The sequence below is a fragment of the Eurosta solidaginis genome, chromosome 4 (assembly GCF_040869045.1).
Source record: "Eurosta solidaginis isolate ZX-2024a chromosome 4, ASM4086904v1, whole genome shotgun sequence".
Classification (NCBI taxonomy): domain Eukaryota; kingdom Metazoa; phylum Arthropoda; class Insecta; order Diptera; family Tephritidae; genus Eurosta; species Eurosta solidaginis.
Window position 1 is genome coordinate 168597340 of NC_090322.1, and position 14741 is coordinate 168612080.

At 35.9% G+C, this 14741-nt stretch overlaps 1 protein-coding gene across 1 annotated transcript; it reads right to left on the reverse strand.

Moving 5' to 3' along the window:
- Positions 1 to 402: 402 nt before the first annotated feature.
- On the reverse strand, positions 403 to 5977 carry LOC137248319 (calcium-binding protein P-like). Its single transcript, XM_067779187.1, has 4 exons — positions 5706 to 5977; positions 2601 to 2869; positions 2132 to 2524; positions 403 to 958 (listed from the first exon to the last, which is right to left on the reverse strand). The coding sequence occupies exons 1-4, from the start codon at positions 5821 to 5823 to the stop codon at positions 554 to 556; spliced, it is 1185 nt and encodes a 394-aa protein (XP_067635288.1). The 5' UTR covers positions 5824 to 5977; the 3' UTR covers positions 403 to 553.
- Positions 5978 to 14741: the final 8764 nt, after the last annotated feature.

Consider the following 14741-nt stretch of genomic DNA (forward strand, 5'->3'; position numbering starts at 1 on the left):
CCATGTAATGCCAAAAAATTACGCCGGGTCCCTCCGAAACCAGAGGCTCGATCCAAGTAATTCTGCGCGGAACACCGTGAATTTACTGTCAAAAATTTCCTTTCATAAAAATGAAGTGAGGCAACCACTTTTTTAACAGAAATAACTGCTGTTTTAGTTTTGGCCAGCTAGATTGATCAAATACCCCACCGTGCACTGGTTAAAAAACATCGTCCACTGGTTATTTACCGCCACAATAGAAAGCTGGAGGGAATAATAAGACTTTGTAACTTACATATTACCACTTCACCTTCTTCCCCTTATCGTTTGCCTGGCTAATGCGACTTGACTGTTTCCCAATTACAATTTTTGGCCGAGGTCGCTACAGAGTAAGCTCCTTTAATATCAAGAAAAAGCGATTGATAAAGAATTCAAAAACTAGTTTTATCTTTATTGCTTCAAATTAAATTTCATAAAATACTCTATATTTTAATGTAAACATTATCGTCGTGAACAATTTCAAATATATCACAACCGTACCAATAACAATGGTACATATAAACAAAACGAAATTTCAATGGAACCAATTCCATAAAAATGCCACTGTCAACATCAATAGAATATTGGTAGGCAGCACTTTATCAGAAGAAGATTTCGCATAATAACCCGTCTTCTTAGACAAAACAGTTACGTGAGTATTGTTCTGAGCTGGTTGTGTAGGTTGATTGGGTAGAACTGGATATAGATTAGACTGAGCTGGATAACCGGGTTGAGCTGGATAACTGGGTTGAGCTGGATAATTCGGTTGAGCGGCATAACCGGGCTGAGCTGGATAACCCGGTTGAGCTGGATAACCATGTTGAGCTGGATAGCTTGGTTGAGCTGGATAACCCTGTTGCGGTGGATAACCCGACTGAGGAGTTTGGCCAGGCAGCGTAGGGTTTTGTGGTGCATATTGTGCAAGCGATTGAGCAGGTTGCTAAAAGAAAATAAATGTAAAAAAAAAAACTAATAATAAATAAGCAAAAAAAAAAAAACATTCAAAACTAGCACAGCTCGTTATTTGCGTCGAGGTCAATACTAAAACGTGTTAAGTCTTCCAGTGGAATTTGAAATGTGTTAGTTTATTTAGAGAGCGATGCTTTAGAAACCCAAGTGTCAGCCCGGGAGCAAGCTGGCTATCTATCCAACCTTCTGATGACCATCCTGCATAATTCTAACCGAGTTCGACTTCATCCCTTGTAGGAAAGACTACTGTACGCCGGCCTCCACTCCTGTTGCGAGATTCACCACTCGTATTCGCTCAAGGGAATAATGGATTGTGCAATTAAATTAGAACGGAAGACTGGTGAAAATATTGACAAAAGGATTCAGACTGGACTCGGCTGATTGATTAAGCCGGCGTATTCCAGGCGGAGTTCGCCGCTATAAAGAATGCGTTGGCATGCGATGGCATGCTCTCAACCGCTGTAATTGTTAGGGAATTGCACATCTACTCATATAGTCAGGGAGATATCAAAGCGCTAAAATGGGCCACCGTAAAGTCTAATGCCTTCAAAGATTGCTCGATCTCACTCGCGTTGGCATCTAACTACTCTTTGATGAAAATTATCTGTAATATAGGGTATAAGGATATCCCTGCTTGCTGTGTGGCTGATCTCTTGACCCAGGCTGCCAGCTAGCTGTATTAGCTGTATCGACGACAATTAGCAGTGAGCCTTTGCGAGAACAACGCGTAAATAGCCCAGTTGGTTCTTATGCAACTTTTCGGAGGAAATTTCCTAAATCGATGCGCACCTTATTGGTATATTTATTGCTGTGGTGAGGTGTTCCTAATGAGACAGCTGTCACACAGCCTAACCTTACCGCGCATAATCTAAGAGGAATATCAATTAAGATATACACTTTTCGATTTCATACTATGTAACACCAATAAACTAACGAGTTTCGAGTTTTAAATCTACAATCTTATGCCATTATTGACTTTCCTTTACTATTAAGGAAGTTGGCCAGAGGAAGCAGTCGGTCTTGCGGGCCAGGATTGTTAAACTTGCAACTCCTTTATTTCAAGCTCTACGCAAAGTTTTAGCCCTGATACTTTTGGCCCACTTCTGAACTATTCATTTAATAAGTTAATGTACGTAATATATACCTGAGTTAAAGTTCCATTAGGTGCAATAGCATCTGTTCCATTCACTTGTTGCTGTGACATGTCTGGTGGCTGCAGATAACCAGGTCTCTGGATTTGTAAAAGAGAATCATTAGCAACACCACCATATACATCAGCTGGTATTAATGGTGAGAGTTGTTGAGGTTGTTGCATTTGCTGGGGTTGTTGTTGTTCTGGCTGCACAAATGGTTGTTGTTGTTGCGTTTGTTGCGGTTGTTGCATTTGCTGGGGTTGTTGTTGGCCAGGCTGCACAAATGGTTGTTGTTGTTGTTGTTGTTGAGGTTGTTGCATTTGCTGGGTTTGTTGTTGCCCTGGCTGTGCAAACGGTTGCTGTTGTTGTGGCACGAACATTTGTGGTGCTTGTTGTTGTTGTTGCTATGCGAGTATTTTAAAATTTTAAAAAGTAAACAAGGTTTTTATGCTTTGATGCTATTATATATGAACTACTTACGGGATACATTGCTGGTTGCCAGTATTGTGGTGGCTGTGCATACTGTGGCATACCTGGCATTGCTACGGGATTCGGAGCTGGTGCAGTTGGACACACCAAACGCTCAGTATCGATGAATTTACGTGGATCTTCCGGATCTGGTTCTCTCAATGTTTGCTTGAAACATCCAGCGGGAATTGCTTCTTCCTTTTGTTTTTGCTTATTCGACAGATGATTGGAGACAGCATGACCAAGAGCCATACCTGCTAAGCCACTTAGCGCCATACCGCCTATGAAAGCATAAAAGGAAATGGTTTTTTAAAATAACTTCCGCTTTTGATAGGTGGTCTCAGGTGGGTGAAGTTGCTAAACAGGTTATGGAGGTCAGTTTATGATTTTCTATACGTTGAAAAGAGGGGACCAGCTTCTAATTTTGAACGCTATCAATTACCTCACACTTAAAGAACTAAGTTGAAGGAGACTGTTTCCATGATAGGCGAATTAAAAGTACTCAAGCGATACATGCTTCTTAATATTAGGCCAAGACATTAATCGAAATGGACAATATCGCCTTTCTAACATACTAGTAACTGTATACGAAAGGTAATTAATACGAAAGTATGGAATTAATAGTGTGCTTCCGGACCTGGTAAGACCAGATTTTAATTTTACAACTTTTTTGATAGAGCGAATAATGCGCTAGATATGAGCTAAGTTTTTAAAAAAATTGATATTATTGGAGTGTTATCGTGTCGAGAAGAAGGACGCCTATTTAGAAGGAAAAGACGTGAAGCAAAACTACGTGATGTGAGGAGTTTCAGATTCTTGTCGAACCGGATAGCCTAATGGCCAATGAAAAAAATCTCATTCCGGCTTTGACGAAGTGAGAATGGCAATATCCCGGCTGAAGAATAACAAGGTGCAGGGTAACGACGGACTATCCGCCGATCCAAACGAGGCTTCAGAGCAGCTATGTCACTGTTGGCGCATATAACTTTGAGACTGTGAAGAACTTAGTCTATCTGAGAACCATCATCAACAGCGAAAACAATGTCAGCCTAGAAATCAAATAGAGAATAACTCTTGCCAACAAGTGCTAATTTCTACTCAGCAGGTAATTGAAAAGTAAACTCGTCTCTCAACGAACAAAAATCATCCTGATGTTTGTTTCGGCATCATGGACGGTGTCGAGATAAAGGGAAATGGCTTTTGAAGTGCTGGAGAGAAAAGTTCTCCGGAAGATTTATAATACTATCCGTGATGACGACGGCGACTATGGAAGATGGTATATAGATGAACTGTATGAGCTTTACACAGATATGAAGATAGTGTAGCGACTAAAAGCTCAAAGGACTGGAATGGGGCTACCGAGGTGGAGTTGAAACAAAATCTTCAAGGTGGTACCACAAAAACAGCAGCTGTTTATTGTGAGAAATAAACACCTGGCGGCCAATTCACGTTCTGTGAAATAATAAAATGAAAAAAAATTTTATAAAATAACTCATACAAAAATTTGTTCAAATGTATGAAAACTCATTTCCCTTTTGTCACTTCACAGAACAGGCGTAATTAATCAAAAATAAATTATATATACTTTATTTTATTTTCGTGAAAATACTGTAGTATAGATTTTTACATTTGAGTCAATGTAGAGAACCACAAGTTGGGAATTAAATTTTTTCAACTTAAGTAATGCCATTTTTTGCTTAATAAGAAATTCCCTCTTTTGCTGAGTACACTATAATTTTCGAGTTGAGCCACTGTTTCGAAAGAACTCTTGAGATTTTAGAAGTAGGCTTAGTTATAAACATGTGCTCTGCCCAAATGCTTGTTGGGCATACTCGACGCCATTTCGAACGAACACAAATAACTGATAGGTTTACTAGAGTTTAACCCTGCAACATCGGCCGCTTAAGCTCAGCTTAAACTTCAGTTAAAGTAGACTGAAAAACGGCAGAATAAGTTTAAGCGTAGTTTAGCTGACAAACTGAGTTGAACTTGTACTGAAAAGCCGGGCCTTAACCGTTTTACCACTTAATTGGATGATAACGTGATCAACTTAACAATTTCTGTTGGCGGAATAAAAGGGCCTATTAATGGTGACTTATCCATAACCAAATAAAACAGCTGATAGAGCCAACCTTATGGAAATCAATGTAAACGATTAATGGTACCATACCATAACGCTAAAGCCATAACCATACCATAGCCAACAAATTGGTTTTTGGCTTTTCGCCGTATCCATAAACTAAAAATAGTTGTTTTGGTGAATCTATTAACTTTTTATATATTTTATTTATTGTTTTGGATACGTTTTGACTAAGAGACTTATTGTTTGTGGAATATGTTTGTAATTTTTTGCGTTTTCCTCATTTTTATGAAAATGTCAGAAGCTTAAGGTTATGGCACCATTAATCAATCACAATGGAGGTGGTTATGGATTTGGTTACGCCACCCGACTATGACGATGTAGGGATAGCAATATTCTGTTTTCTGCTGTTATATAAGCAAAACGCGGGGATAGAACTGAGTACTGGCAGAGTTGATTACACATGGAAGAGTTCTAAATTAACTTCTGGTTTCGGTGTGGAGCCTATACAAAAAGTTCTTTATAATAATTGCAATCGCCTAACCATTGGGCTACTGTGTTGTAGTTGTTATTTCATTTCAGTCGTTTGACCGTGATTCGATCCTCGGTGAAACCTCTTGAAAAAAAAGCATTACGCAATTGCCTGACGATGATGACGTGGCGAGTTTCGAAATGGTTCCATCGCAATATGCCCGTAATGGCTTTCTTCTTTTTACTCTTCCCCATAAATTAAAAACAATGATTGAATAACTATTATAATTTACCGGTGTTAAGCACATTAATTTCTAAAAATTTCTTAGTTATGTTAGGAAAAGTTTTTCAACGCCGAGCTTTACTTCAACATATAAATTTTTTTCTGAAGGAGGTTAAGTTCTTTCTTAAATCCACACGCGTTATACTCAAGTTTGTAGTCACCTTAGTAACCCTTTTTATCGAGATGAAAAATTGTTTAATAAAATATTAAGTAAATTCCTGTGAGACAAATTTCAACTCCTCCCTTAATTATTTTCTAAAACCACGTCATTCTGTTAACCCACCAATAGTAGCTGCTTTACGTTTAGGAGCTGGTTTACACTCTACCAAATGTGGCACGAACGTTTGTAACAACAAAAAGACGGCAAACAACTGTCCGACAAACGCACGTTTAGATTGCATTGTTTGTGAACTAACTTTCACTGATAAATAGATAGTTTATTTAAATTTAATTCTAATTAATAGATTCGTTCGCAAAAAAATTCCGCTATTTGATTCAAATGATGTCAACACCTTCACCTTGTAATTGAAACTGAAACCAATTTTTTAGGTTTTACTTGATCTTTGTCAGTGTTCTTGAAATAAGTTGAAATGATCTTTATATTCAGTTTCAGCGACAAATAGAGCATAGTGCCATTCAGTAATAAACAATATTTCTGTGTATTATGCCGATTGTAGGGCTATATTATGTATAATAGATAGATAGATATGTATTTTGTTTAAACAGTTGCTTCGGCATTTTTGTTCAGTTGAATAAAATTGTGAATAAGTGAAATTAGTAATGTGACATTATGTCGAAAATATTTGTCTATTATTATTTAAAACAAGTAAGGAAGGATAAGTTCGGGTGTAACCGAACATTACATACTCAGCTGAGAGTTTTGGAGACAAAATAAGGGAAAAGCGCCATGTAGGAAAATGCACCTAGGGTAACCCTGGAATGTGTTTGTATGTCATGGGTATCAAATGGAAGGTATTAAAGAGTATTTTAAAAGGGAGTGAGCCATAGTTCTATAGGTGGACGCCTTTTCGAGATATCGCCATAAAGGTGGAACAGGGATGACTCTGTAATGTGTTTGTATAATATGGGTATCAAATTAAAGGTGTTAATGAGCATTTTAAAAGGGAGTGGGCCATAGTTCTATAGGTGGACGCCTTTTCGAGATATTGCCATAAAGGTGGACCAGGGGTGACTCTGTAATGTGTTTGTATAATTTGGGTATCAAATTAAAGGTATTAAAGAGGGTTTTAAAAGGGAGTGGCGTTTAGTTGTATATGTGTAGGCGTTTTCGAGATTTCGACCAAAATGTGGACCAGGGTGACCCAGAACATCATATGTCGCGTACCGCTAATTTATTTATATATGTAATACCACGAACACTATTCCTGCCAAGATTCCAAGGGCTTTCGATTTCGCCCTGCAGAGCTTTTTCATTTTCTTCTAGTTAATACGGTAGGTGTCACACTGATTTTACAAATTTTTTTCTAAAGTTATATTTTGCGTCAAATACCAATCATGGTGATTGGATTGGTTTCATCCCCTTTTTCGTAATTGGTATAGAATTATGACATTTTTTTCATTTTTCGAAATTTCCGATATCGAAAAAGTGGGCGCGGTCATAGTCGGATTTCGCCCATTTTTAATACCAAGATAAAGTGAGTTCAGTTAAGTACGTGAACTAAGTTTAGTAAAGATATATAGATTTTTGTTCAAGTTATCGTGTTAACGGCCGAGCGGAAGGACAGACGGTCGACTGTGTATAAAAACTGGGTGTGGCTTCAACAGATTTCACCCATTTTCACAGAAAATAGTTATCATCATAGAAGCAATGCCCTTACCAAATTTCACATGGATTGGTAAATCTTTGTTCGACTTATGACATTAAAAGTATTCTAGACAAATTAAATGAAAGAGGGCGGAGCACCGCCCATTTTGAAATGTTCTTTTATTTTTTGGTTTTTTGTTGCACCATATCATTACTGGAGTTGAATTTTGAAATAATTTACTTATATTCCGTATAGATATTCAATTTTTTGTTAAAATTTGACTTAAATTTTTTTTTTGAAAGTGGACGTGTTCGTTATCCGATTTTGCTAACGGCTGCCAAATTACAGCTTGCAAAACTTTTAAATTACCTTCTTTTAACAGTGGGCGGTGCGACGCCCATTGTCCAAAATTTTACAAATTTTCTATTCCGCGTCATAAGGTCAACCCACCTACCAATTTTCATCGCTTTATCCATCTTTGGTAATGAATTATCACACTTTTTCGGTTTTTCGAAATTTTCGATATCGAAAAAGTGGGCGTGGTTATAGTCCGATTTCGTTAGTTTTAAATAGCGATCTGAGACGAGTGCTCAGGCTCATGAAGATACCTAAAAATTTACTCAAGTTATCGTGTTCACGGACAGACAGACGTTAAAGAAATTAATATACCGAGAATAATTCCAGTCTCAAAAATTGGTGGAATTTTACCACTACTTTCAATTTTAACAGCTTTGGGTGCACTTGGTGGTATGGCATTTGGTGGATCAGCTATAGCAAAAGTTTTGAATGATATCAGGAATAGAAAGGAGCAATTGGCTGAGGCTAGCCGTCATAATAGATATATGGAATCAATCGCTATGGGGAAGGGACTATTCCTCAAACCGTATAGAAGGGGATATGGTTTATTTTTACGACCCTATCCAAAAAACGAATAAAGAGCCTACCCAAAAGACCGTTAACAGACATAGATTTAATGAAATATTGCAAATATCTTAAACATTTCAGAGGAATTTTTATGCGAAATTCCCTACCGAATAAACCGAATGCTCAAGAATGTGGAATTCTTAATTTAGACGATGCTGATGGTCCTGGCACTCATTGGGTAGCATACTATAAAAACAAAAATTATAAAGAATATTTTGATAGTTTTGGAAATTTGCAGCCAACGATTGAACTGATTAATTATCTGAAGCCACCAATACATTACAATTATGATCAGAAACAAAAATACAACACAGTAATATGTGGGCAATTATGTTTAAAATTTTTATTTAATAAAAATAAATTATATAAAATATACATTTTGCTTTTTCTTAAATGTGTTACAGTAAAATACTAAGAGGACATTTAAAAATTTGGGACCCTTTAAAAATTTAGGGCCCCTCATTTAAAATCTGAGCCCGATACTCTCCTATATTGATAAACTCTCTTTTTTTCTTGCATGCAGAATACAAAACAAAAAGCTCTAAGCTTTTTCTTATAGATCAACCAGAACGTATGCGTCTAAATGTAAGCATACAAACTTACAATCTAATGAAATACAGCATGAAGTTTTATTCACATATAAACATATAAATATGTTTCAATGTTGTACGGTTTAGGTTTCTTATCAGTGTGGTTTAATAAAATTGCCATGTACAAACATATGTGATGGCATGTACACAAATAATAACCTTTAGTTAACAATCTGCCCCTGATCGGGTGCCCGACAGGCCCGTTTTGCAGACGAGAAAAAAAAAAGGGGGGGGGGGGGGCGGGGCGGTACTACAAGTGCCCATCGACTCCTTTTTGTAGACGAGAAAAATGGGGGTTGGGGGTTGGGGGGTTAGGATTGGGCGTTACTACAGGTGTCCAACTGCTACTTTTTGTAGACGAGAAAAAAGAGGGGGTGGGGGATTGGGGAGCAGTCGCCCGATTAGAAATCTATGGGACTCTTTAAAACGGCTCGGGTGAAGTCTAGGACTCATTAGAAATATGAGGAGGCATTTAAACATTTGAGGCCCTTTAAAAATGTAGGGCCCCCATTTAACGATCCTCTTCTGAACGACAAAGCTCTGCTACAAGCTAAAGGCTCTAAGCTTTCTCTTATACATCGGCCAGAACAGAAACAAAAAGCTCTAAGCTTAAGAACGTATGCGCCTAAAAGTAGGCAACGAAATTGTTTTGCTGTATATAAATGTGTGTCCGTGTGTATGTACTTTTCCTTGCACCATTTGTAAGTAAGTAAGCCATGTCTGTCCGTCCGTCCGTCCGTCCGTTAATGCGATAACTTGAGTAAATATTGAGATATCTTCACCAAATTTGGTTCACGAGCTTACCTGGACCCAGAATAGATTGGTATTGAAAATGAGCGAAATCGGATGATAACCACGTCCACTTTTTATACACATATATATAACATTTTGGAAAATACAAAAATCCAGATTATTTAGTAAATAATACACCTATAGTGTTGAGATTTGACGTGTGGTCATACAGAGACTCTTGATAAAAATTTCAAAATTTTTTTTAAAAATGTGCGTGGCACCGCCCGCTTACGATAAAATCAATTTTACAAATATTATTAATTATAAATCAAAAATCGTTAAAGCTATCGTAACAAAATTCGGCAGAGAGGTTGCCTTTACTATAAGGAATGCTTTGAAGAAAAATTAACGAAATCTGTTAAGGACCACGTCCACTTTTATATAAAAGATTTTTAAAAGGGTCGTGGACGAATAAAATAAGCTATATCTTTGCCAAAAGGAGCTTTATATCAATGGTATTTCATTTCCCAAGTGTATTTATAACAATAAATAGGAAACACTTCAAATTTAAAAAAACAGGCTTGACACCGCCCCTTTTATGACTAAGCAATTTTCTATGTTTCGGGAGCCATAACTCGAAGAAAAATTAAAGGATCGTAATAATATTTGGTACACAAATTTTCTCTATAGCAGGAAATATTTCTAGAAAAAATGGATGACATCGGTTAAAGACCACGGCAAATTAGAAATAAAACAAGTTTAAAAGGGTCGCAGACTAGAATAATAAGCTATAACTTAGCAAAAAATAGTTTTGAATCAATGATATTTCACTTATCAAGTTTTATTGTAAGAGGAAATGGGGAGAAATGTTTTTTTTAAACGGGCGGTGCCACGTGTTATGTAGAAAAGTAATTTATCTGAAATGAAATGAACAATTGAAGCTCACGCTGAGTATATAATGTTCGGTTACACCCGAACTTAGACACCTTTACTTGTTTTATATGTATCCAGCGTGTACTTGTGCACAAGAGTGTTACAGCTTTGATTGAATAATTGTTGTACGTAATGGCATAAAGAAATCGATACAGATATAGGCTTCCTGATATCAGAAGATTTTAATTGAGCCATGACCGGCGGTTTGTTCGTCCGTTGACGCTATAACTTGAGCAATAATTGAGATATCTTTAAGAAATTTGCTATATTATTATACGGGACCCAGAACACATCGGTATCCTCTACAATAGATGAACACATTAATTATTAAGTAAATTTTTTTAAATATCAAACACTGTAAATAAAACTCATGGTTGTTGTGTTTGAAATTTATACTAAATAAAAATATATAAATTCTAAATGGACAAAATGCAACGTTAACCACACCCACTTTTTCGACATCGAATATTTGGAAAAATGGAAAAACGCAATAACGCATTATCAAAGACAGTTAAAGTTATGAAACTGAATCAAAGTCTATATAGTAATTTCCAAAAATGAGAAAAATGCGATAATTCATTACAAACTGCCAAACCTTGATATGTGGCTTGATTTTGTGACGAAAATTGGAAATTTTGTAGATTTTCTTGGAAAATGGACGAGGCACCGCTCACAGTTAGGTGAAGAAATTTTTAAAGTTTTTCAAGTAGTAAATCAAAAGACATATGTAGAAGATATCATGTTGAAATTTGACATGAAGGTTGTCTTTGCTATTATAGTATGTACATTTTGGAAAATTAAAGAAATGTGTTGGCGACCACACCCAATTGACAAAAATATTTCAAAGTCTTATGGTAAAAAAAATGCAATATATTTGCGATATGTAATTAAATTATACAAGTATTTCAACTCAGTAGTGATACGGTGTATCAAAGTAATACAGCTTAAATATTTTTGAAAACGGCCGCTGCCCCGCCCCTTTTTTAGATAATATCTAACGAAAGTTCTGAATGAGGTTGGTTTTTATGAAATTTTGACTTTTTATACTTAGTCACAGAGTATATTAACTTTGATTGGATAACGGTTGGTTGTACAAGTATAAAGGAATCGAGATAGATATAGACTTCCATATATCAAAATCATCAGTATCGAAAAAAATTTGATTGAGCCATGTCCGTCCGTCCGTCCGTCCATCCGTTAACACGATAACTTTAGTAAATATTGAGATATCTTCACTAAATTTGGTACACGAGCTTATCGGGACCCCGAATAGATTGGTATTGAAAATAAGCGAAATCGGATGATAACCACGCCCAATTTTTATATTTATAACATTTTGTAAAACACAAAAGACCTGATTATTTAGTAAATAATACACCTAGGATGTTGAAATTTGACATGTGGACTGATATTGAGACTCATGATAAAAATTAAAAATTTTTTTTTTAATGATCGTGGCATCGCCCACTGGTGATAAAATCAATTTTACAAATATCATTAATTGAAAATCGTTAAACCTATCGTAACAAAATTCGTAGACAGGTTCAGTGATAAACTCCACATCAAGCAGTCAAGCCGTGATAACTATTTCCTCTGAAGACGATTACCGTGTGTAATCGAAATATATTGGGAAGAAAATAAATAAAACTTGCGTTTTAATTTATCATCTTCGGACTTCAAGCCAGCTAAAAAACATATTTAGAAAATATTTCTAGTAAAAAGTGACGGGATCGGTTAAAGACCACGGCAACTTAGATATAAAACAAGTTTAAAAGGGTCGTAGACTAGAATAATAAGCTATAACTTAGCAAAAAATAGTTTTGAATAAATGATATTTCACTTATCAAGTTTTATTGTAAGAGGAAATGGGGACACAATTTTTTTTTAAACGGGCGGTGCCACGTGTTATGTAGAAAAGTAATTTATCTGAAATGAAATGTACAATTGAAGCTCACGTTGGGTATATAATGTTCGGTTACACCCGAGCTTAGGCACCTTTACTTGTTTTTCATAAAAATTGACAAAATTGGTTGGAAACTATGCCCATTTATAATACCCAGTTTCTTGTTTGAATTGAAACAACTTTTTACTACATATTTTGATGTTGGTTTTAACGGGACTTGATCCCAGTACCTGCAGTGTAGTTGGTATTTATTTTGCATTAAAGATAATAAGTTGCTTTTGTATTCTAGTGCGTCATTAAAAATGAGAATTTTCGGAAATGAGCTTTTAATTAGTATTGTTTTCTTATATAATTATATTATGCGTAAATATTTATTATAAAGTGGATATGGTTGTATGTGCGTTTGTACATAAGTTAAGGTTAACATCTTTACGCATGATTTTAAAATAATTAGTTTTTTGGGGTGTGGCGTATGAGTAACCTGTTAGCACATCTCGGCGGTCGGCTAATTAACAACTTATGACGGCTGTGTGAAGCTGGCAGGTAAGCCCAGGAAAGCCCAACCCTTGTTTTCGTCTGCCCAGCCTTGGAAATAAAAAGAAAATGTTTCAAGTTGAAAAACCCCCAAAATAAAAAATAAAAAAAAACTGATGGTTTTCCCACCGTGGTTCGTTTGCCTTAACTTAGCTCAGGATAACTCATCGTTTTGGAAGTTGTAGATCCCTTAACATGAAAAATGCAAAATGATTCTTATGATCAAATAAAATAATATATTTTTTTCTTTTAATTCTCTGCTTATATTACATTTATTATACTTATACTAGCAGACCCGGCAGACGTTGTTCTGTCCAAAATTTGGCCTATCTGCATACATGTTAAAAAGCTTTTTCTGTCTAACTCTGCCCTCGCCCTGTTCACTTTTTCTTAATCCTTTTATTCACTCCTCCCTCCTTCTTTTTCGCTTCATCTATCTCCATCTTCGTCTCATTCTATCTATCTCTCAGTCTATCTCTTTTGTTCCAGTCCCAGTCCCAGTCCCACTCCGAGTCTTAGTCCCAGTCCCACTCCGAGTCTAAATCCCAGTCCTAGTAATAATCCCAGTCCCAGTCCGTCTCTGGTCTACTTGTCGGAAAAAAGGATCGTAAATACTAATATAGGCAAATTTATATACCAAATTTCAGGCAAATCGAATAGGACATATGTAAATAGGTATGTGGGTATTATTAATTCATGTCTTTATTTCGGCTTCGCATGCATATTTATGAGTTTTGCCAGGTTGATGCGACTAAATCGAATATCACAATGAAAATTACTTTAGAGCTTACAGCAACAGCTTTCATTTGATATTCGTATTACCCACACATTCTAGGGGTACCCGGGTCCACGTTTGAACAGAATCGACCGACGCATCTCTTCAAACACCGGCGACCAACTAACACACATTCTAACCTTTCCTTTAAAATATATATAAATTTTTATTTTTCACACTTCACTATAATATTAAAACGAAATGCATATATTCGATGCTTTTGAAATTCGGGTTAAAAATTGCACATAGAACAACTAAAGACTCTCCTGAATTAAAAAAAAAAATTCTTAGTACTTCTAAATCGCAGTAAATCCGGGGTCCGGGGGTAATCCCCGGGGTGCAAAACAAATTCAAAATCGGTTCAGTAGTTTAGGAGTCCATCGCAGACAAACAATGTAACACGTGATTTTTATATATAAAGGTTTATTATATAAGCATGAGGAACCATTGAAATTTCACGTGAAAATTCTCTCGACTAATACGCTTAATTTAATTAAAAAACAAAAAAAAAAAAAAAACACTAAATTGTTTCCAACTTTGATAATGTGGGGATATACAGAATGTAAGAGTAAGTGTAATCACTACACTTTTATGTTATGTGGGAGCAATGTACACGATAGAGTGTATATGAGTTATCGATTTCAATTGACAAGCTATCGCTAAAATATCGTTAAACTATCGACAAGTTATCGATATATTATAGAAAAGTGGTTGAGTATGTATCGAAAAGTTATAAATGAATTATCAATTTGCTATCGATATGTTATCGAAAATTGATCACTTTGTTTTTAAGAAGTTATCGATTTGTAACCGAGGTACTACTAGTTTGTTATCGGAGTTTATTTGACAACTCGTTGATTTGTTACGAAAAAGATGCTGAATATAAAATCGAAGCTTCAATATAAAATCGATGGCAAATCCGTAATCAGTTGATAACACGCCGATAAAAAGCTGATGACTCGACAACAAACCGAAAACTCGGTGATAAAAATTTGCTATAGATTATAACCCGATAAAAACTACAAAAATTGTTGGGGGACGAAGCTCTTCTCGAAACGCCCTAAATGATTTGTTTTTGGTAAAGTTATAGCTGTTGCAGTTTAATTTCAACTTTTTAGAGAACTCTATTTACTCATTACACATTAGCTGTCACATCAAAATT